The sequence below is a fragment of the Mya arenaria genome, chromosome 11, assembly GCF_026914265.1.
Source record: "Mya arenaria isolate MELC-2E11 chromosome 11, ASM2691426v1".
NCBI classification, from domain to species: Eukaryota; Metazoa; Mollusca; class Bivalvia; order Myida; family Myidae; genus Mya; species Mya arenaria.
Genome location: NC_069132.1, coordinates 30,293,032 through 30,317,604, shown reverse-complemented (window position 1 = coordinate 30,317,604; position 24,573 = coordinate 30,293,032). Strand labels below are relative to the sequence as shown.

The 24,573-nt window shown below is 34.2% G+C and overlaps 2 protein-coding genes and 1 long non-coding RNA gene across 9 annotated transcripts in view; 2 read left to right on the top strand and 1 right to left on the bottom strand.

Moving 5' to 3' along the window:
• Positions 1-6,776, top strand: part of LOC128208010 (uncharacterized) — a 65,844-nt gene extending 59,068 nt beyond the window's left edge. For all 7 annotated transcript variants that reach the window (XM_052911284.1, XM_052911281.1, XM_052911279.1 and 4 more), the window contains one exon: positions 875-6,776. In XM_052911284.1, coding sequence (XP_052767244.1) covers positions 875-1,032 — 158 coding nt within the window. In that variant the 3' untranslated portion in view covers positions 1,033-6,776. The remainder of the gene's footprint in view (positions 1-874) is intronic.
• Positions 6,777-10,194: 3,418 nt separating this feature from the next.
• On the bottom strand, positions 10,195-14,030 carry LOC128207501 (uncharacterized). The gene is made up of 2 exons (XR_008256718.1): positions 13,868-14,030; positions 10,195-10,600 (listed from the first exon to the last, which is right to left on the bottom strand). It is a non-coding gene; the product is annotated as an uncharacterized LOC128207501 (long non-coding RNA).
• A 466-nt stretch (positions 14,031-14,496) lies between these two features.
• LOC128207962 (uncharacterized) overlaps positions 14,497-24,573 on the top strand; it is a 48,146-nt gene continuing 38,069 nt past the window's right edge. Inside the window, exons 1-8 of the mRNA XM_052911188.1 lie at positions 14,497-14,524; positions 14,887-15,026; positions 18,187-18,442; positions 19,715-19,983; positions 20,362-20,584; positions 21,173-21,788; positions 22,967-23,313; positions 23,551-23,656. Coding sequence (XP_052767148.1) covers positions 14,909-15,026; positions 18,187-18,442; positions 19,715-19,983; positions 20,362-20,584; positions 21,173-21,788; positions 22,967-23,313; positions 23,551-23,656 — 1,935 coding nt within the window. The 5' untranslated portion in view covers positions 14,497-14,524; positions 14,887-14,908. The remainder of the gene's footprint in view (positions 14,525-14,886; positions 15,027-18,186; positions 18,443-19,714; positions 19,984-20,361; positions 20,585-21,172; positions 21,789-22,966; positions 23,314-23,550; positions 23,657-24,573) is intronic.

The following is a 24,573-nucleotide window of genomic DNA, read 5'->3' as shown; positions in this document are numbered from 1 at the left end:
TATTTAAAATGTAAATATAATAGGGTTATTAGTACTGCGTTTTGATCCTGGAGGTTGTATTCAACTTGAGTGGATATTTGCAGATTCGGATTTCACGAAATCCAGTCGAGTCGAATACAACCTCCTGGATCAAACGCAGTACTAATAACCCTTTTATTATATACATTACTGGTTAGATCACTTAAAAGCCTCATGTTTTCATAATAAATGTCATATTAACGACGCATTATTTTGTTTAATGACGTCATTTTAACATTGCCCGACGTTACTTGTTATGACGTGACGTCACAAGAGTGGAATACGGCCTACCGTAATTTACGATATGTATTGCATGTGAATTTATGATGGGTATATAATAAAAGAATTGATCCTGTTTCTTGTGCGTATTTATGCTGGAGGGCATCCTTGTCAAATCCCCAAGAAGTGGTACACTTGCCCTCATGCGTTCATATAGCATAAACATACGAAACAATTGTAGCATTTCCTGAAATGTTGGCCATTTCTCAAGTACTTTTGTACAGATATTGACATCCAACTTGGTTCACACGTTAGGGTTGACAATACACACATGTTTGTGTAGTTTCTTAAGTTGGGATTCGCTTACCCAATGCAGTCTTGTTCATTGAATAGCTTTAGAATATGCATGTAGACAAAAAGAACAGGGGAAAACTGGCATCCACCCATGCTGTGCTGGATTGAATCTGCTAAGCTTTTTTCTCCAGCTTTTCTGTTTTCAGAGAAATAAATGTGTAAGAGGTATTTATCTCATAGTGTAGGAATATTTTGGGAACAATTATCTCATATATGATTAAAAACTGCAGAGTGACAGGGAATCTTAAAGTTTAATGACGTTAAATGTATTGTAAACTTTCAGGAGAGGGAGGGGAAGGAGATAAAGTCCAGAAGGTGTTACCCCTGGAAAACAACCTTCAAATTGAAGTTTACCTCCAGCACACTCCGGTGGATTCCAGCTCAATACGGCGCCATGGATCCAGCAGAATGTCTGTCGGTTCAAGGTCATTCCGAAAATAAAACGGCGAAAAAATGTGTTTTAATCTGGTCAACAGCGTAGACTAACAGTGGGGTCAAATTCATTACAGGATAGAACTTAGGAGAATTTTTTTTGTTAGATTGCACTGCCTTAGCTTCATTTTGAATAGTGGCATTGGTGTTAAAGTTATTACAGGATTGATATAAGGGAAAATGATGTGTTTTTGGTCACTCCATTGTTAATGGGATCAAAGTCATTCTGAAGATAGAAAATCCTTTTTTAATTAAAACTTTGATTTATAAACTAATTATTCGCATGCTTATTCATATCATACACTGTTCATGTAATGTGGTACATTATCTGTAATTCTATTTATCTCTTTTGTGAATAACAATAACCGTAGAAGGTCTTTTTTGTCTTTTCCACTTCGAATTTTAAGAAAATTGATGTTTCTTTATTAGTTGAAGTTTGATGATTTTTATTTTGTACCTTTTTTGCGCATTGTGAAATGTGTAACGCTGATAAAGAAAATAAGAGAAAAAAATCAGAAAAAAGGAAAATCTTTGATGATTTCTATTTTTTAATGTTTTTCATCTATTTTTTTAATGTTTTTCATATTTCGAAATATCTAACAAAAAATGAGAGAAAAATATCTGGAAAGAAGCACGATGGTTAAATTTCTGATTCCAAGAGAAGTTATCAGTTGGAATAGAAAATGCTCAAACTTAAATTTAATTGTTTTAAATTCCTATTATTTCCTTTCCTATAATCAAATTTCTTGCTTTTAATTATTGAATAGGACATCGAAGAATGATTAATAAGTGATAATGCAATTATGAAGAAGTGGAGAACTTGTCTTAAAAACTTTACGTAATTCTCCTACCAAACCATAACCAATCCATTTGATGCTAACTCCTTATTTTGAGCATAAAAATTATTAGCGATATTTCATTCAGTGATTACTAGCATATCCTTATTTTATATATAATATACAGTCACTATTATGTACTTAAGAAGAATTTTAGCATTTTAGATTTGCTTAAAAATTGACCCCGTCTTATAAGCGAGTCGAAACAAAAAGCACCAGATTTCATGGGCAAAGTTAGGGGGCCGTCTTATAAGCGAATCGCCTTATAGTCGAGAAAATACGGTATATGTAACAAAATATTATCAATCTTGTTTCTATGTATTTAGTCAAGCCAAATTGACCTGATCCTCCTGACCTCTATTGGTATCCATATTTTCACAGCTGAATTAATTTCTAAACATATAGATGTATGCTTTTAGTAATGGTCATAAAGATGAAACACACAGTAAACTGCTTAAAGGGTCATTAACAGTAAGTAAGTAAGTAAGTAAGTAAGTACCGTAAGTAAATTGTTTATTATCGTGACATGTTTTACTTGTTGACCTATTCTCAACTGACTCAATAGTTCATTTGGAAGCTTTCTTGGGTCTAAGAAATTATCATTTAATATCTGAGTACAAATCCAATGCACACCTGTTATATGTAATGATAGTTTCATTTTATGCTTAGTTTATCTACTGTCTGTTAGTTTGTTGGGTTAAAATCACTGTTGATTTTACAGCACGTTGGTATTTTCATGAATAGTTCTTTAATCACTGTCTGGTTTTCCAGTAGTTTTAAATAGACCTGGCCCGATTTCTTGAAACTTATTAAGTTTAACAGACTTAAGACGCTTATTTCAATTAGCCAAAATACATCCTTCAGTTTGAATTTGATGACTGAAAAATGTGTTGTGATTATCATACGGATAATTCCTATATGAAGTCTAAATACTATTGAAGAAGTTGATATTAAGCAAAAAATAGACTTACAAACATAGTGAGCTTATTTTTATCCTGTTATAAGGGGCCATGTATACTATGGTAAAAAGAAAATATAATTTATGCAGCTTTTGTATGTGTTGTCACCATTTAGTTTGCGATCAAAATAAATAAAAAGAAATGGGTTTGGAGAGGATTCAAACCTAGATATGACTGGTTAAATAAGTGACCATTGTCAAACTTGCAGTGACTGAGAATGCAAGAATTGCTCAATGAAACTGATATACTAGCTCTTACATAAATTATTCATTGTATAATATATGCATTTACAAAGGTCAGGATCAGGTTATCTTGGTCAAACAATATTTAAAAATGCCATCTTTGCCAGAAACTGAATGATATATTTTGTGTAAATTTAATGCATCAATACATGTTTGCGTCAGGTAATATATCCATATCAAACATTTTCATTAGGTCAAATAGCAGTGATCTATACTATATATTAATCATTAAACATGGGGGTACTGTGTGGAAAAAGGTGTCCTCTTATGACCTATAAAAGCGGAAAACTGAAGTAAAGTTGTACTATTATGTTGTCTGATGGAACCAGAAACACTATTTTGCCATTGCGAACCTTATACCGGCAAGTCATTCTTAATGATTCCATTCTAGTCTTTGTGGGTTATCCAGGATCAGTTATTTGTTCATATTTTGTCAAAAAGATTTGAAACTGCAGTCTTCAATGTACTTTAATGAAAGAATATGTTGTTCTCTCAGAACTTTATGGTATAAGGTATAATGCTATCAAATTTTTCATGTGTTGTATTTCATGATTTCATAACAATGTCAACATGTGAATATTCATTTTTGCTGCAGCAGATTTATAAAGGACTGTACTGAACACAACTCTGATTACACCGGCATGGTATACTATCATTATGAAAGCATTACAAAACTAGCATGCATTTACTACATTATGTTGGAACTTGTCAACTTATTGCAATTGTATTTTTATTTAATGTTTGCAAATTATTTCTTCACCATTGAGACCACGTAGCAAATTCATATTTAATTATTCAGAAAGCTTTTTAAAAATGCAATCATTACAATTGTGCTTGTCATTGATTGGTTTCATTAACTGGATTACTATAGCAGTTTGCTCATAAGTAAAAGCAGGTATTGGGACATCCGTGCCAACACTAAAAGGTTAGTGGGGGAGGAGCTGTGCAGAGGTCCCACTTAATATTTAAATCAGTAGCTGGATTTGACTTAATTGTCAAAAATAAACCCTTACCAGAACTCAATTCTTCAAGTGTAGCAAGTGTATGAATTACTCAGTATTAAAATGATAATAATGACATTAACAATTTTATAAGTTGTTAAATGATATTTATTTAAAATTGTTAACTCATACTGTTATATCATTGGCATAAATGTATGCTTGATATTATTTAGCTTTTTACCATTTTATGTGATATGTGTGTACATTGACATATAAACCATGTGTATAATAATTTCCCTGATGTGTAGTGTCATATCATCAAAGTGGTTGTACATTGTTGTGTTTTCAGTCCCATTCCAAATGCTTAAACATATTGTTTCCAGAATGTGAAATGTTTAGTAGTTGTTGTTTTTTTAAATCTAGAATAAAAATAAATTAATGGACCCCATAACGTTTTTTGTAAGGAAATGGTGTTTTCTTAACCACAGTCATCGAAATTAGACTTTTGGATGAACAAGCCCGAACTCTTGTTTTATTGCATGGAATCATGTCTAGGAACAAGCCCTGCTAAATAAAATTCAGAATTTGAGCAAGCCCGGAAGACATTTTACCAGAGCAGGGCTTGCTGGCTTGTGCTAATTTCGACCACTGTAACCATATAACATTCTTTTATATTTATGCCCCCTTTTGAAAAAAGTGGGGTATATTGTTTTGCACATGTCGGTCGGTCTGTCTGTCTGTCTGTCTGTCTGTCTGTCTGTCGGTCGGAATACCAAATGGTTTCCGATCAATAACTTGAGAACGCTTTGACCGAGGGACCTCATACTTGGTATGTGTATTGGTCATCACCAGCAGATGAACCCTATTGATTTTGAGGTCAGTGGGTCAAAGGTCAAGGTCAGTGTGACCTTTACATGAAAAACGGTTTCCGATCAATAACTTGAGAACGCTTTGACCCAGGGACCTCATACTTGGTAGGTGTATTGGTCATGACCAGCAGATGAACCCTATTGATTTTGAGGTCAGTGGGTCAAAGGTCAAGGTCAGTGTGACCTTAACATGAAAAACGGTTTCCGATCAATAACTTGAGAACGCTTTGACCCAGGGACCTCATACTAGGTAGGCTTATTGGTCATGACCAGCAGATGAACCCTATTGATTTTGAGGTCAGTGGGTCAAAGGTCAAGGTCAGTGTGACCTTTACATGAAAAACGGTTTCCGATCAATAACTTGAGAACGCTTTGACCCAGGGACCTCATACTTGGTAGGTGTATTGGTCATGACCAGCAGATGAACCCTATTGATTTTGAGGTCAGTGGGTCAAAGGTCAAGGTCAGTGTGACCTTAACATGAAAAACGGTTTCCGATCAATAACTTGAGAACGCTTTGACCCAGGGACCTCATACTAGGTAGGCTTATTGGTCATGACCAGCAGATGAACCCTATTGATTTTGAGGTCAGTGGGTCAAAGGTCAAGGTCAGTGTGACTGTAAGCTGAAAAAAGGTTTTCTGATTGTCCATATTTTTTTAATGCATGCACAGATGATTGGGATTGATGTATAAATGTTTGTATAGAAATGATTTTCTTTTATGTTACTATTTTAGTTGGGCATTTATTTGCCTTCTTAAGTTATCATAAGTAAAGTGCATCTTATGCAATTTTGGAGAAAATTTGCCTCAAGCTCCTCTATCCACTAAGTGCCATGTTTGTTTCAAACTAAGATAGATGATCATCAAGGATATATTTTCTTCAGTAAAGTTTTAAAGTAAGAGTATTGTTCTGATATTTGTCTTATATAGTAGACAGTAGAAATTTATATGTCACTAAATGCATGAGTTGAAGTATCAGTTTTCAGTGAACATCTAGTTTAATTATGCCCCCCTTCGAAGCAGAGGGGTTATATAATTGCTTTGCACATGTCGGTCGGTCTGTTGGAAGACCAAAGCTTGTCCGAGTGATAACTCAACAATTCCCGGACCTATGGTCATCAAACTTGACATGAAGATTAGGTATGACCAGTAGATGACCTGCCTCATATGCATCCAATGACAAATCAGCTGTCATTTCAGTCCATGCATATTTCATTCAATTGTCCAAATATTTCTGGCAACTTGGCGCTCAGGGGGCATAATGTTTGACAAACATCTCTTGTTTCTGTCTAATTTATGAAACTTAACTGGGTACATGTTTGTGAGATCATATTTGAAAGGCATGGCATTGTAAATTTGTACTGTACAAGGGAATTTGATCACACAACTGTTAGCAGTTTCGCAAAATGAAGTGTGTTGTTCTTGTTGATGTTTGCAGCCCAAAATAACATTATTTTTTAAGCTGTATGTGCTTGTTAGTTATAAATGATTCTCATCTGTGATATATTTTTGCATGTACAATAAATACATACCAGTAAACAATCTCCACTCCCCTATACATAATTTCACAGCAACACAAACCTTCTTTAATCTGTTGAATTTTAAAGGTTTTTTGTTCCTAAGTTATGTAATGTGTTTCATATACTGTTATTAAATGAATATTTTGCAGCATTTTATGATCTACCATTGTGTTATAAAAATTGATTGTTTGTTTGATTTTATTATATGAATTACAAGTCACATGACATATCCAGAAAAAATGTTAATCCGGTTTCCTTGTTTGACCTTTATGTATGTGATATTTTTGTTATAATACTAGAAGTGTATCTTTAACAACACAATATGTATAAAGCCAGTAGTCATGCATAATTTCTATTTCCAATTATATTTCTACAAATAAACAAATTTGATACCATTTTTGTTATTTAGTAAACTCAATAGTCTAAACCAATGGATTTTTACAATATGACGGTCTGGAAGAGTATTCAATAAGTATCTTTGGTCCTAGTCTAATAAGTAAATGGATGAGTGTTTTCACTGGATTATATAATTATTCAAAACACTGAGGCATGAGTGAGGACAAGTCAAGGATGGTCATCGACCAGTATAGAGCCAGGTGTAAAGTGTTATTACATGAAACCATTTTCAAACTACTGTCAGGACAAAATTTTATAAAAAAAGTAGGAGACTCCAACAGTGACCTTGACTTTTGACAAACTGACCTCGGTTCAGTTGGGTGATCTACTAGTTGGGAGTCATCTACCTTTAACATTAAATCATCCTATGTGAAAGCAGTGACCTGACGATTGACTAAATGACCACTGATGAAAACAATAATTCTCAGCCAGTTTCACAATCAAGAATAGGCCTTCAGACAAATTTGACATAGTTTTAATCTCAGGACAATTATTAAATAAAAGGTTTTACTCTTTGATATCATAATTGTAAAAAAAATACCAAAATGTAAAAAAAATATTGAGACGGAGACCTGTTTCGAATCAGTGTCACCAAAATTGCAGTCCAGTGTTGTATCTACTGTGCTACGAAGGCTTACCCTAAACAGTTGGAATATTTAAGCTATATACCTAACTTGGTAATATCACGTGATAACATCGACTAGCCAATCACGCATAAGGAACAAATTCTACTAGGTAGACATACCTAGTAATCTTTTTTAATGGAAAAATACGAAAAAACTGCGAAAAATAAATTAATTGTAAACTATGTGGTACTTCAGTAAGTAAGTTTCAATGCATTGTACACATCGATACCGAGTATATGGCAGTTTTCGACAATTTTCCATTTTTTTCGCTATTTCACCATACGGAGTACAGACCCTTTCAAAAGAACATGTACCTTGTGTAAGATTAATATCCTTATTTCATTCTTTCAACGCTTGGTCTGCACTTAAAGTAAATGAGTTAAAACATATGACCAAAGTCTCATTAAATCCTTCAATGTCATTTTGTGTTAAAAATATTTAGCCCACAAGAAACAAAACCTCAAACCCTGGACACTGTATTTTGACCTAAGTGGTTAGGCAGATTGCCTAGATGATATTTGACCAAAATTGCTGTGAAATCCTTCAGGTGCAGCCATTAAGCCTTTAAACACTTGGATCTTCATATCATGACTTCTCACATAACTCGGCAGGGATTTTACTCTCCACCAGAACAAGCACAAGTGGAAGAGGCCACCAACGTACTGTCAATATATAGTAGTAGGTGGAGCTCTGGAGCAAACTTGAAAACATAGCTCATGCCCATGACTGTGTTGTGGCCTTGACATTAATCTGCCAAGGTTCTCACACGAGTTCAGCACTTCGCTTTGATGCAGTAGAACATGACCAAAATTTCATGGGTGCAAGAGAAAAGTCAGGGCTCTTGTCCATGAATGCATTGAGGCTTTGACCTTTACCTGACCAGAATCCAATATGGGCTCTGCACATAGATTTCATAGAGTGGAATATGTGAACAATCTTTAACTGTTTCTTTCTTTATTTTTACAGTTTTAACAATTTTAATTCCAATAACAATTCACAGTAAATGTCCTAAATAGTGAACAGTAAGTAAAGAATTTATTTCCAGATGTTAACACTTTCTAACTATTATAATCCAACAATTTGTCATATATCCAATTTATAATTGATAGTCCGATGTTATAAACCTTTATAACTTATTTTTTATTTAACTCCTTTTAAATCACTTGTAACTCTTTTTAACTATAAATTCTTTTTATTTAACTCCTTTTAAATCACTTGTAACTCTTTTTAATTATAATTCCTTTTAATTCACTTTTTAACTCTTTTATTCTAACTTTTTCTAACTCTTTCTTAAATGCCCAACAAAGGTCTTTTAAACTATTATTTACCGCCAAAACCAACATGAAGTGCACGAGTATTGTGAGTAGCACGAATTCATGTGTTATTCGTGCGACTCCGCCGGAGCAATGACACCGTTGAATAACATCGGTAGACTCATAGCGATTAGTTACAAGGTCAACGGTGCTAATGAAAAATGTTATACTTAAATGATTAAACTGTAATATTGTTAAAAGCTTACGGTAATAAAAATTAAAGTTTAAACAAATGATAACCATATAACATCTGTATAACATAAGAATCAATCTCAAAAGTATTGTATATTTAACTAACTCATATTAAAATAAAAGTCTGTTATTTTCGCGATGTTCACGACAGGTTAAGGCCATATTATGCAAACAAACAACAGGAGCGCCAGCTATCACAGAACATGAGCGTCCCATTTGTTTGGTGTTAAATGGTGTGCATTTGCCAAAGTAAGAGAGCAGACTTGTCAATTCTGTTAATTTTTGTTTATTCAATGGCAATTACTTTAGACTGACTGAGAATTTTTGTCTAGGTATTGAACTTGGTCATATTTAGACAAACACTTTTTAGTTTTGTGATGATTGAAAAGAGCGGACAACTTCTGTTGATGCCACCCATTTAAGGTGACCCATATGTCCAGTTATAATAAAACCTCAAAAACATGACATGATATTGTGGTCTCCATGGCGGCCAACCACATTTACCAAAGGTATCATGGAGGAGTTTGAGATTAGACTCGAATTGACAGAACCCTGGGTGGGAATCATGCACAACCATTACCACTGGTGAAGGGAGAAAATTGTTTGAAAGGTAGTTTGTCAGCTTGGACTCATTTTTATAAAATTTCAAGCATTTCTTTGGAATATTGGGATTGTGATTAAATGCATGTTGGATTTATCTGCACACGGTATTCATTCCGTTTTTAATTACAAGTGACTGGTTTAACTATGTACGCTGTTTTAAGAAAATGTTGGCCAAAATTTGATGGTAGTGGTTGTGCTACTGGTGTGAAGGTTGTGCAATAGAGCATTAATATATAGAATGGTAATCAATGATTTAAATCTGCAAACTATTTATCTGTTACCAATTTTTTTGAAATCAATGAAAACAAGCTCACAGTAAAAGCATATTTTTGATAGGATTTCATAATATTATTTTAAACCTATGACAAAAATTATATATACATGTGCCAATTCCTCCTGTGAGAACTGAATCTTTTTGTGACTAAATATATTGTTTCTAAATTCAGTGTGAGACTTGAGACCTTTTGCAAATATGATCCAGGGCTCTCAATAAATTTTGGTTGAACCATCTTATTTAGTAAAGGTATCAACCAGCTGCTACTCAGTGTACATAAAATTCACCTTTCTTTCCTAATTTGAACTGGCCCAATTGCTATTTGAACCGTCTATTATGGCCGGCAGCTGGTTCTTAAGAACACACTGTGATGATCTGGCATAAAAAAGAAAATCAACAAACATTTTCCAATTTATCAAATCCGTTATTTCTTAAAACATTTCTATACATAAATATTACCAACATGATTATTGATTAATACAAAACACTCCATGTAAACTAATAAAACTTTTACTGTATGTAAAGTTGTTAATAACTCAGATATTGTAAATATGGTAAAAAATTATGTCCTGAAGTTATAAAGCCACATAGTTCCAGCACTGATGTAAACTGCCCAGCATTTCTTGTTGATATAATAATCAAATTTTACAAAAGTTAGTCAAAAACATGTTGAAAGTTGCCATAAATTCACACTGCCAAAGAGCCTCTATTTCTTGGGGTTCCTGTAATTCTCGAAGTTTGCACACATCCAGAGCATTGGCCCAAGCACTATCGCCGTCAAAAGAACACCGTGAGCATACTTCATCTGAAATAAAAAATAACATCCATTTGCATGAAATAATGATATTATTACATCAAAGCAATCTCATTGCCAATCTAAATTACTGGTATCACAGAGCCAATTTAAATTACTGGTATCACAGACATATAAACCATTTACTATATTAAGTAAATATTGGTACTTTCAAATCAATCATTTAATAAATTTACTGAAATAAAACTCAATAAACAAATTATTGGGCATTTAAAGTACATTAAGTGGTGCTTTTTGTTTAGAACCGTTGCATCTAGTACATGTTGTTTAATACATGCAACTTCCCAGTTCCATATGTATATACCAAGAGTAGTCTAAAATAATAGACGTGTTAAACAGGATTCTTCTAATCCCTAACGTCTATTAAAACAAATTTGTGCAAAAACAGGAGGGTTTTGAAAAATATTGAAATTGTATTTAGAAGTATTTCATGTTTGAAATAGATAAAGGTATACATAATTTATACTGCGAGTGCAAAGATATTTTGCTCAAAACTAGTTTTTAATGCATTAAAACACAGGATTTACCTTTCCAGTAAAATATGAATATAAACCTTTATCATCAATTTCAAACATAAAATACATCTCTAAATACTAGGGATGCAAATGAATGGCAAAATTGATATTTGAATATTCGGTAATTCTTTCGATCGAATATTCTTTTACAAAAATGAATGTATCATTCGCTATAGTAATAAGCAGAGCCTTTTAACTCTTCTTAGCCGGTAAACACGACGGCCAAGCCTGTTTCCGAAATTAGCCTCTGAAATTGCCCATTTCCAAAAAAGAATCCAACAAATAAATTTTGAAAAAACAAAAAACAAATATCATTTCAATTCCACTGCATTCATATTTGTAAACAAGACCCTGGTTGAATGTCATTATGCAATAAGGGAGGGTCGTTCTGTACGAGCAGCCTCGTTCTGTGATTGTCCTCTACTAAATATAACTATGGATAACCAAGCCAACTCGGGAATTAGATTAATAATAAAATGAAAATAACCATGACTTTTCACTCATCTTTTTACACTATGTCCTAAAACTCTATTCTATAAAGTTACATTTCTAAGCATGAACGTTATATCGAAACATGGATAACAGTGAAGACAAATAACTAGCACATGTCACTCATATCATTACGACGATTTGAGCAATATTTTACAGCTTAATTGGTGGCATTACACCACTTTGGATTCCTTATATCAGTTATTGGAATGGTCATTTAAACTTAACGAAAATAATTTAAACTTGTTTAATAGCCAGTCCTGATTATTGTCCCAAAGATATGTCCCTAATCAACATATGACGCGTCTGGGAGAATTAATTATTGGTCCCAAGACGCGTGTATCGTGTCATCACGTTTATGCCTCTGGCATTAGGGGCCAATCGTTGCAAAAACAAGACAAGCGAATACAACAACAGTTGTAAGCAAAATTATTTAATTATCAAACAAAAAATATTGAATATTCGAATACTGATTTTGGCATTCAAATATCAATTGTTCGATCGGATATTCATTTGTATCCCTACTAGTCTAAAATAATAGACATGTTATACGGAATTCATCCAATCCCTAACGTCTAAACGGGTTTGTGCAAAAAAACGGGGGTGTTTTAAAAATATTGAAATTGTATGAAGTGTTGTATTTTATTGTTGAAATGGATAATAAAGGTTTATATTCATATTTTACCATGTAAGTGAAAAGTTTTACAAAACAAGCATTTAATGCATTAAAACACACTGTTTACCTTTTCAATAAAACGAAAGTTGACTGACACAGACAACAATTATGCCAAGGGGAACAACTCGATCCAATTGTTATAACTCGGCCACCTCCGACAAGCTTCGAGATAAACCTTGTTTATACAATCGTAACAACTCGGCCATGGCCGAAATGTTCCAATTGTTTCAAAATTGTGCCCTGAAGCCTTGCAGGTGCCCTTCATGTATATATCGTTATGTTTTGACAGAATGAAATGAAGAAAACCGGTCAAACTCATCTATCTTCCTGTACTGTCGAACCCTTTACAGGGACGTAGACATTTTTGTGCGTGTCAAGCCACAAAGATTGTTAGTAGAAGTTAAAAGAATTCCGGCCAAAATACAAATATAAAGGGAGGGGAAAACATTTGTAAATGGTTTAAAAGGTTAAAAAATAGGAGTGAAGAACAGGTTATGGTGAATTGTGTTCAATGGAGCTGACAGCAGCATTGAACTGTTCTAGGGTTTGAAGAAGGGGTACATCTGGGGGGAGATCATTCCATAGTACTATGGACCTGGGGAAGAAGGAGTACTTGTAGTAGTCAGTTGTGGCAGAGATTAACCTATATGATAAGGGATGGTAATGGCGGGATTGTCTAGTAAGAGGGATGAGGAAATCTTGAATGGGGATTGCCACCAACTGGTTAGTAATTTTGTACATGAGGGACAATCTGGAGTCAATGCGCCGAAGATCTAGGCGGCGCCATTTTAGGGTATGTAGCATGTCAGTGACACTGGAGGTGCGGCCAAAGTCAGCCATCGCCCAACGCGCTGACCTCCTCTGGACCGCTTCTATTTGGTCTATTTGAGTTTGAGTTTAAGGGGACCAGACTTCGGAGCTATATTCCTCATAATTATAAGTTGGATATTTATTTTTTTGTGTACGGAACTAATATTAAATAACATTATCTGGTAATATTTCTTGTTTTTATGATATTTTATAGACGCATTGCTTTAACCCGGAATCCTGATCAGAATATCTACCCACTTTTGATACTAAACAGTTTGTACTTGAAGGATTTGCCATATCAAAAATCTAAAAAAAATCCGTCAACGTACAATTATTTGGACTAGCATCCCTACTAAATATATTTTTGCACAAACCTGTTTAGACGTTAGGGATTGGAAGAATTCTGTATAATATTTTAGACAAGCCCATTGGACAGCAGCTCATCATATGCTTGTTTATCATTAAAGTCAAATGATTTAAATATGAAAATTCATTAAAATTAAAAAAATCTGCATCAACCTAGAGTACTGTAGCTTTATATGAATCTATTTAATAATGACAATACAATCAATTATTTTCAACAATATTTTAAGAATAAAAAAAAAGTACAATTATTGAAAGTAAAGTTGAGCTACAGCAGACCACAGATGCTTTCTAGGCTTGCCCCACAGGGCGAACACAAAATGAATGTCTCGGACAGGTTCGAGAGGGAAAGGTACGAACAGATCACAACTTCATGCAAACATTTTGAGAGTAACAACAACTTACGTGTTTATTCATTCGTACTTTGGGTACCCCATAAGTAAAGTTGGCCTTTTGAAGAAGGTTTGTTTGTTGTGCAACAGGTCTTAAAAGACTCAACGCTGGTCGTGTGACTCCAAACATTTTCACTAGCAAGGTCAGTGCAACGGAAGTAAACTTTAAAGTGACATCATGCACTATTTATTCTACGAAATATAATACTCCGCCATCAAAAGTTTCACGAAACGATTAAATGTGCCATTTTAAATAGTACCTTGGAAATCTTAAATAATTTGTATATTTTCCAAATTTTTTTAACACAAAGTTAAAAAATATACAATAATCTTGGAAAAGCTGTCAGCGATTTCTGCACAATATAGTGCAATCGCCATATTGTGTGATTTGGTTCAGTAAATAAGCAAGCAGCCCAAAACTACACAAATTTGCAAATTATGCACCCTGTTTAGATTGGATACCATTATAACAACATACTCTTTGGTTAGTTCAATACTTGATTCACATGCTTTTGTCATTTATGATTGCATTTTTGGTCTTTACCGTCGCAAACAAGCCGAATGTTTACGTTGATTACGTTACCCCACCCACTTTCATTTACACAACCATGCACACAGTCAACAACACTAGTGAGAGAACTCTTCGATCATCTGATACAATATGTGAATTGTTAATATTTTTTTCTATTCATGCGTTTAATTAATTCTGCCAACAATGCGTAGGTTTCCTGTTGCTTTGTCAACTTACTAATTGACAGTATTTTTTTCTACTTTCCATTTGTTTATCAAGTAATGTAATTATATGAGTATTGATTCTGACATGTGAATAGTATGTGATATAGAGTGTAGAAAATAAGTGTGATTAAATATCTCTGTTTAAAAAAAATCAATCATTCAAGTGTTGACGAAATGGCAACTATACGGTTTTAGCATTTGGTTGTTAAACAGTTATTAAATCCTGTGCATTTTCTCTGTTATTTGTAGAATCTGTTCGCATCTAATATTGCAATTATATTCATTTCTTATTTCTAGGTTGCAATGTAACACAAGGATCATGGACCATTCTGGTCATTCCAGACTAGTGACATCGCCAGAAATCTCCGTTCCTGGCAACCTGGAGATTCTAGCACAAACAGCTGCTTCCCAGTCCTCTGATGACCATGTATACCCTGGTGTGTGTTTGAATAAACATTTTATTACAACTACAAATCTAAGTGCACATGTGCATTCATTTTCATTTAATCTAATTGACTTAGGCCTAAAAAAAAAATTGTTTGGTTAGGGTTACATCCTTTTCAAAAATAGGTAGGGTAGGTAGGCTTTTTATTTTTGTTTATTTTTTTTTATTTTTTTTTTTATATGAATACCATTTTCATCATTGGAGAATGTTGTTAAAGTTATCTTCTATATAAGCCAGGGTTTCCGCCAGCCCTTTATGGCTTGTCGGGCCCGACGTGCCTTCCGCTGGCAAGGCTAATTACCGACCCACGTTAATTATGCCGACATGCTTTAATCCGCGTAGCGGCAACCCTTATCAAAACAATCATCAGTTTTGACAATACACAGTTTTGTTGCGATTCCAACGGTTGCAATGGATGACTGACAGCCAGAAGGCGTGTCGGGACTATTACGGCATTTGTATCAGCCATTCAGGATCGACAACAGCATGAAGGCGTGTCGGTGAGGTTCAACAGTGCAATTAACCAAACTCCTATTCTTTATCAAATAGGAATGGGCGAAAAACACCACTGTAGTAATTGTGACCTTCGTCCCTATAATCATCTATGAACGCAAAGTAAACAATAAGTTGTTAATTGATTTCGGTAACATAAATCATGTGTCGTTTTATTTTGTTTTTTAATCCCGAGTGCGTTTGTTAACCAATTAAATTATTAAATTGTAATTGAGAACCGTGTTAAGATATCGGTGTTATTATAAACAAGGGTTATGCTATGTCGTCGTATGTAATTGAGTCGCGTTCCCATCTTTAGTTTAGTGTAAAGTTATATTTTGTGTTGCTTATTATTAAATTTGATTATTTTATCGTTCTTTTAATTTATTTAGTAAAAAGATAAATAAATCGGAAATACACATTTCATTCCCTTTAAGGTATTACTTAGCCGACCCGACTTTAAAAATATTAGCTGTTGCAGTTTTAAATATGAATACACCCACGAGCAGTTGCTTTGCTCCGGGCTCTTTTGTGTTCCAGCATGCAACTTGCTTTACACGGTTTGCTGTGACGTCAACGGTGTCAATATAAATAATACCCGCACTAAACAAAACGAAACATGAGTCGATCAATACCGTCGATATTGTATTGTCGGAAAACTTGAGAAATACCAATAATTAATGAAGAGAAACCATTAAACCTTTTCACAAATATTTTTAATGGTAATCGGACTTGAGTTGATAATTCTAAATCATAGGAACATAACTGTAAACTTGTTTAAAATGCAGGAAATTGCACCATTTTGGATACGAAAATAAAAAAAAATCGACGTCGGGAGGGGACACCCATCCCAAACCCTCCCCTTCCGACATGCCTTATGAAATTCCTGGCGGAAACCCTGTAAGCATTTAATGTTTAAACTACATATTGAACAGCAGCTTTTTGTTATTTTTTTAGTTTTTCATTATTTTTTTTTCAAACTGACTATAAAAACGGTAGGGTCGGCGGCTATTCCGTAGGTAGGGTCGGGTAACCCGAACCAAATGTTGTTTTTTTATGATGTATACTGTATTCCAACCCTAACAATGTTATTTAATCTAGTATATTGCTGTACTATTTCAGATTCATACTGCTTATTTCAGGGAATTCTTGACAACAACATAATTTTACTCCATTTTTAAATGGTATTATTATGATCAAAAGCATTTACCATTTTGACATTTAACATTGATACCAGAGGTACTTCATACCCAGTATTATCACTTTCAATAAATATGTTTAACATTTTTTTTCATTGTTAACAACAGGGATAAATCTAGTTAGCGATTAAGCATTTTTTTTACATATAAATTGTCTAAATCACATTGAAAATACAAAAATGTTAGATATTCTCACACTCACTCGCAGTTTACTCCTTTTCGCTTTTGTTTTTGGATCAAATTTCAGCATTAATCTTTGCTTATTTCTCTTATTTATTGAATTACAGCGTCACTGTTTTCACCGATATTGTCTACACACCTGTTTTCAAGGGTTTTCATGACCAGTTTTAGTTTTGTTTTCTTGGGTTTCAATTGCATTTATTTAGCGGCTACAATATCTGAAGCTTTCTGAAAACCTTATCTTTATGCAGTTGTCAAAATAAGCACAAGCCCACAAGCCCTGCACTGGTTAAATGCTTTTCGGGCTTGATCAAATTCTGGGTTTTATACAGATGGGCTTGTTTAAAAATGTAATGCCAAGCACAAGTATATGAATTTGGGCTTGTTCATCCAAAAGACTTATTTAGATAATAGTTTATGATTACCTGTCACCAAAGTTTTTGTATTCATTTACGTCAAACAGCAGAATGACGTCACACTTAACTCTTTTGAATGAAATGAAGCATAGTTTTAATAATTTTTAACATGACATCCTTTGCTCTTTATTTTACATTATTGTTAACCTAATTTAACATTAGTTAAGGAGAATATCTTTAAGAAATTAATTCAATGTATAATATTGTTTAAAAAAAGAATGTATTACCGGTACTTTCAGATCAATTTTGCACCCTATTATATGAATTTTCAAAATTGACACTTTTCAAAAATGTTTAAGCCATATATGAAATGTACGCTTTATATTACTTGTAGAATATATCCTCAGATGTCTTTATTCATTCATCAGACACGTAATATCAGTATCAGTACATGATCTAATTTCTGATTTTTGTCTCTTTGGCAACCCTGCTGACTCCTAGAGGAGTTCTAGTTCTACTATTACTAAGATACTTAAATTCCGTTATATGAAAATAAGCATTTTAGACATTTTTTTAAACAAGCAATACAAACAATTGTCATTTATATATAATAACTTTCTTTAAAATAAGGTAGGTAGTCTTTGAAATTTTGCATACAATGTCAGGATGAAAAAATAAATAGGCTCTCCACACATAAAGCAAACACTGCAGTTCCATTCATTGCCATTACAGGTGGTAAACCTTAAGTGGAACTTTGCAAAGGAACAAGCCTCTAAGTGAAAAATTAATACAGAATTTTCTTGTCCAGTCCTTCTTACAATTCACAATTGCTTGTTACTGGCATCTGTTTTCCGTGTCAATCTTCACAGTAACATGGTAAGGTAATATTTTATGTACTTTATGTATTTTATGTTTGCTTTTTTAGGATTTGGACATGTGTTAAAGCTAAGTGAGAATGCCAGCTTGCCACTGCTGTCACAGCAGATCAGGATCGAAGGTCAGCCTGGGGGACCAATGCTCAGCCAGACACAGTTGCACAAACTTCTCACAGCAGTAGATTCAGATAAGGGCCCCTCCCCCGGGCTTCTTTCTATCATCACAACCACCTCCAGCATGGCAAATATGGGTGATGGTGGCCAACAAAGTCCTGCTTCCCTGTCAAATACTTCGCAAATTTTAGGGTATAATTGTATATTTTGTTTTGAATTAATGGAGAGGGTTCGACATTAACTTTTTTAAGAGCTGGACCAGTTGTCCAGTAACTGAAAACTTACTAGACCTGAACTAGACCAGTGTTCAAGTGTCAAACATATAATACCATGTAAATGGTCAATACCATTACACTTGTAATTCTCAAATTTCAGTTAGCATTTGCATGTGCTCAACATTTAAACATTTTGCAATAATATCTACCCATTTTGGGAAAAAGACTCTTAGACATTTTGGGAAAATTTGATTCAGGAAATATGCCATTTTAAGAAATAATTGCTTTACATAAAAAAATTGAAATTTTACGGTTAAAAGAACAAACTTTTCTGTCTCTGGCATATAAGGAAATTATTAAAGCATTAGTTTCTTTTCCCTTTCAATAGACCTGAAGTGGCTGAAATATCAACCACCCGTGTCAGTGTAAATATATCTTTTGCAATAAATCATGACAGTGAATATTGCATACTGATCTCTGATGTGATGAAGAAAATATTCCTGAATTCAAAAATCCCTAAAACCTACATCACACAATTTTTTAGAATGTTAAATGAACAAGTACAGGTAAAAACACTTACTTAATCACACAATTCATTAGAATGTTAAATGAACAAGTACAGGTAAAAACACTTACATAATCACACAATTCATTAGAATGTTAAATGAACAAGTACAGGTAAAAATACTTACATAATCACACAATTCATTAGAATGTTAAATGAACAAGTACAGGTAACAAGATTTTCATAAAAACATATTTTTTATTTTTATTTTGATTGGAAAATATTTCTGCAGATTTGGAAAAATGTCATATATTTTGCTAGAGGAATGGGTCTATAAGTCTGACCATTGGCATTGTTTATTTGGCAAATATGGCAACTTTTGACTGATTCAGAACACAACCAGTTGGTCTAGCTGGCCTCGAACATAGCTTGACCTGACCATAGATCGGCTAGTGAATGTCGTTTGGTCAGGCTTTTATGTCAATCCATGACTTAAACGAAAATATATTGAATCGTGAAACAGAAGCTGTACCATTTGTCGATTTGTTCCTGTAAAAGTTAAAGATAATCTTATTTCAATGACCATTCCGAGGCTGTTGGTTCACATGTGCTGTAACATGTACAAAACCCAAAATTAATATGCTCTCTGCTCTCATGTCAAATGTTCCGGTGTATGTCATGTCAAAGGCATTTATTTTTAAGAAAACTGTATACTCATTGCATTTATTCCTCATTCTGTTTCAGGCATGCGGTTGGACCGGGGGATGAAATGCTCAGTGCCATAAACTACAGTGAGAATGAAATTCTACAAGACAACACATTTGATGTGGGCGGAAATCTTGGAAACCTGGATGATGGAATTCTTTCCGGCATTGGTAACCCCTCTCGTCTAGGCGAAACAACTGGAGAGCAATATCGCCTATTTGAAAGCGATGGTGATCCACTCATGGATGAATTATCTCCCTTGGTTGTTGATCCTATAGTGTCAGAATCCGGTGATTCAAGCATTTCAGGTTAACTTCATTGATAATATAGTGTGAAGGTTATTTGTTGTACCTTTTAAGACCTTTTCACATACGAAAAAGTTTTGCCATATATCAAAAGCAAATAGACTTGTCTAACCATCTTAAATGTTAGCACCAGTTTTGAAAAGTATGAAGAACGCTGACGAAAAAGTCCATCCCTTAAGTTTTGAAAAGGAGATGCATTTCAGGAGTTTTTCTGTTTTTGTTTTTTGAGTGAAATTATTTCTCGGTTAAAATTTCTATTAATGATACAATACTGTACATTACGATACTGTGTTTTATTCATCAAGGAAATAGAGAGCAAAGCTAAATCTTCGTAGAGTATTTCTAAAAGGGAAAAAATAAATTGGACTGATTATTTTTTAGACTCGGCTATGGATGAAAAGAAGAAAGGGGGTAAGCCCCGTCCAAAGACCCTAAAGGCCCAGCAGTTGTCCCCAGGGAAGGGTCAGGGTCCATTCGAGTGTACCCAGTGCCATAAAGTCTTCAACAACACAAGTGCCTTGGCGAAACACAAGCTCACTCATAGCGATGAGCGAAAATTTGTCTGCAACACTTGCGATAAAAAGTTTAAACGACAGGATCATCTGTAAGTTTTGCTATATTTGTTTGTTTGCCTATTGCCTCTTGTCCCCATAATGCAAATCATGCCCATTACTCATTCAGTAAAAGAAGAACCCGACCATAACCAGAAAATGTTTATCATATGACATCATAATAACGCTGGAAAATTTAATCGCTTTACAGTTTATACGTATCACTTATGTCAACAATAAATTCACCAAATCAATACTTTTCAACATGTTGATTTAAGTTTATGTGTCCTGCTGACACAATACAAACAATTACAAGATTACCAGTTTTAAATTTTTAATGTCCAATCACATCTGAAGATGTTGCTATTTATCCCAAAGAATTCACAATCGCCGAAAGGCCGTTTATTGAAAGAATGTGTAAATAGCAATATTCGGTGATGTGATTGAAATTTGGAATGATACAGTCGATAAGAGAACTGTATAATACTTACATAACTATATATATATATATATATATATATATATATATATATATATATATATATATATATATATATATATATATATATATATATATATATATATAGATACATTCCTGATTTTGTGTGTAAAAGATATTAAAATTAAAGTTCTATTTTCAGCAATGGCCATTTGATGACGCATCGTGACAAGAAACCATATCAGTGCATGGTGGGCAATTGTGAGAAAAGCTACTGTGATGCAAGGTCTTTAAAGCGGCACCTAGAAAACCACCACAACCACTCACAAGATGAAATTGCAGTGGAAATGGTGTCTGCTACAAGTCAGGCAGCAGAAATCCTGGCTGAAGTAACGGCTACCCAGTCTAAGTCTGTCATTGCTGGTCAAGGTGCTCCCCTGCAGCTTACTTCTGCTTCTTCAGCCGTACAGGGAAATGTTGCCACACAGCAGATAAAACCTGAGTCTGATACTAAAAATATTGTTACGCAATCAAATCAGCAGGTCCCGCAAGGTAATGTCATTGCTCAGCAGCTCATGATGAGTTCACCTTTGAAATACGGACCAGCTGTAATGGTGACGTTGGCAGTCAGTAATCCAGTGAGCGGGAGTCAGAACATTGGGGCTCAATCAAATGTAGCCCAGCAGACGGCAGGTATGACGCAGGGGCAGTTTGAAGCTCTTCTGGCACAACATCGGCAAATACAGTTACAGCAGCAACAGACAATAAAGCAGGAGCAGTTGAACAGTGAATACACTGATCAGTTTGAGGTTTATAAGGTATTTATTCTTTCTTGTGTTTATTTTGTTAATTTGTTATATCAGGAATGTCAGCCTACTCTTTTTGGGGCTGAATTTGGGCTGCAGTCCCCAATGAAATAGGTATCTTTTCACCCACCAGACTCAACATTTTCCTGTTTAGAATAAATATGATTAAATTCCTTTCTTTTGATTTGCCTGTAAAGGTATTACTTATGGCGTTGGTTGTGGTGGCTTATGTGTTGGCGTCAGCAAAACCTTGTGCAGACAGTAACTTAATTATTTATTATCCAAGCATGACGAAACTTGGTGACAGTCTTTGTGGGCATCTCAATCTCAATTGAGTTCAGTTGTGGGGTAGATAACATCAATAATATAAGTATTTGTAAGCATAAAAGTCAAGTTTTATGGTAGGGTGAATTCCCTCTGTTACTTCAGAGTTAAGCCTGTTTTTACATTAAAATGACACTCTTATTCAAAATCAATACAAACACATGTATAACAAACATAAATTTTGACTGATAAACTACTTACTAAATATATGGAAAATATTAACTACAACACAATTGTAACCGTAATTTAATAGCGAAAAGGGCTAAAATATTAAATGATATGTGAATGCTTAAATATTTACTGTTGTCTACTGTAGTCTCATTAGGTAGATATACTGTGTTTTATGCTCATTTTTTTTTCAAATTAAACTCTGTATCCTTCATAATAAACATTTTTTTCTGACATTTATTCATCCTTTTGGGAAATTTTAAAACAATATTATTAATTGTGGTAAATCTTATTTTAGAGTGCGTCTTTAAAAAATATTTGGTTTATGTCTTGTGCAAACAATAATTTCAACCATTGTAATATGGTACAGTGGTGGCATGAATAGATGCATGTATATTTAATAGTGTTGATTTATCAGTAGTCGAAATTAACACAAGCCCACAAGCCCTGCACTGGTTAATGTCTTCCAGGCTTGCTCAAATTCTGAATTTTATATCTTAGGGCTTGTTTAAAATTTAAGTAATAATATAAGAATTCGGGCTTTTTCATCCAAAAGTCTTATTTCGATGATTGATTTTTATGCATAAAACTAATCAAGTAGTATTCTCATATTTTCAGTGTTGAACCACAATTTTATTTTTTTATTTGTTTGTAATCCCCTGTAATACTTACTAAAATTGTTTTTTGTATATCTGCAGCAAATGAAGATTAAAGACATTCCAAGCCTTCCACAACAGCAAGTTCATCAAGACCAAACAATTTCCCAACAACAAGCCCCACAACTGGTTCAGCAGAAGTTTGTGGCCAGCCAAGCATCCCCATCTCCAGGCTGGCCCACTCCCAACATGCAGAGCCCGGCAAGCTCCGAGATGTCCGCAGGCTACACAGAAATGAGCCCGGGCCCACAAGAAGTTGTGGGTGGTGGAAGCCCAGTACGGGTTCTGCAGGCTCAAGGCTCTATGCCATCTCAGGTGCAGGCTTGGCTGAGTCAGGCCCAGCAGAATATACCGGCTCCAAATACAAATGCGAATGATGTAAAAGACAGGTGAGTTTTTGTTTCAAATATCTCAGTATTGTCATAAGGACACCTTGAATGTTTATCTAAATCACTTTCAGTCTTAATACTTGACGTGTATTTTTTTTTTTGTAATCATACCTCCTCTTTTGTAGTTTCCTTTAACTCCATATTTTTTTTTTTTATTAAAGTCATATACTTGTAAAAGAAATGGAATATTTGAATAATTTTTGCAGCAAAATATTTAAACGCAGTTGTGAATTTCAGTGAAGAAACTGCCAAACCAGTCATGTGCTCAATATGTCAACGAAGATTTAAGAATTTGCCTGCCTTAAATGGACACATGAGATTGCATGGAGGATATTTCAAGAAGGTGAAAACTTGTGATTTGACTCAGTGAGATTGGTCATTATTCATGCGAAGTTGAACATGTACATTTTATATGAATGATATTGCTATGGTTGTAAGACAGGATGCCAATGCAAGGTCTTGATTGGTTTCTAACAGAATGATACAGTCAAACCTGTATTAAGTGGCCACCTTTGGGAAAAGGTAAAAGTGGCTGCTTACTACTGGTGGCCACATCGTCCAGGTTGGACTTTTCTGACACTTTGGCTTTGTTTAAACAGAGGTCTATAATGTATCTTAACCACCACCTCACCCCACAACCAGTATAATCAGTACCATTAAAGAAGGTTGAATACAAATGTAGAAAAAACAACTTTATTGCAAAATTACAAATAGAATGCAATAGATAAAAGCTAATACATAGCATAAACGAAACACACCAAAAAATTCCGCACATCTACATGTACATTTTTAAGTTAAATTTTTAAAGTAATTAGTCATTTTCATTCGCTTAAATTCTGTCTCTAATTTAAAGTGCATTTACATTGAGCTGACATTATCATGTCAAGCATGTCACCCTGTGAGTCAAAAACCATGAATACACAAGTTCATTGAGTCCTCGTTTCCAGTAATTTTCCACTGTCTTTGAGTGTTTGGATTTCAATTGTTAGTATAAGCAAGAAATTGATTTGAGTCCGTCCACAGTTCTTCTTGCACTACGGCCGTTTTCTAATGATTTAATACACTTGACACGTTCTTTTAGAGTCAAACACATCTGATTTGTTTTATTGTCAGCCATAACCAAAATTTAAAAAATATCACAAACAATGCAATGTAAATATCCGTTCGAAGAAGTATAAAGCCGTGCACTTTGAAAATTAATACGGAAATGAATACACAATGTAACTTGTTTCACACCATCAAGTGACAGTGCAAACTGTA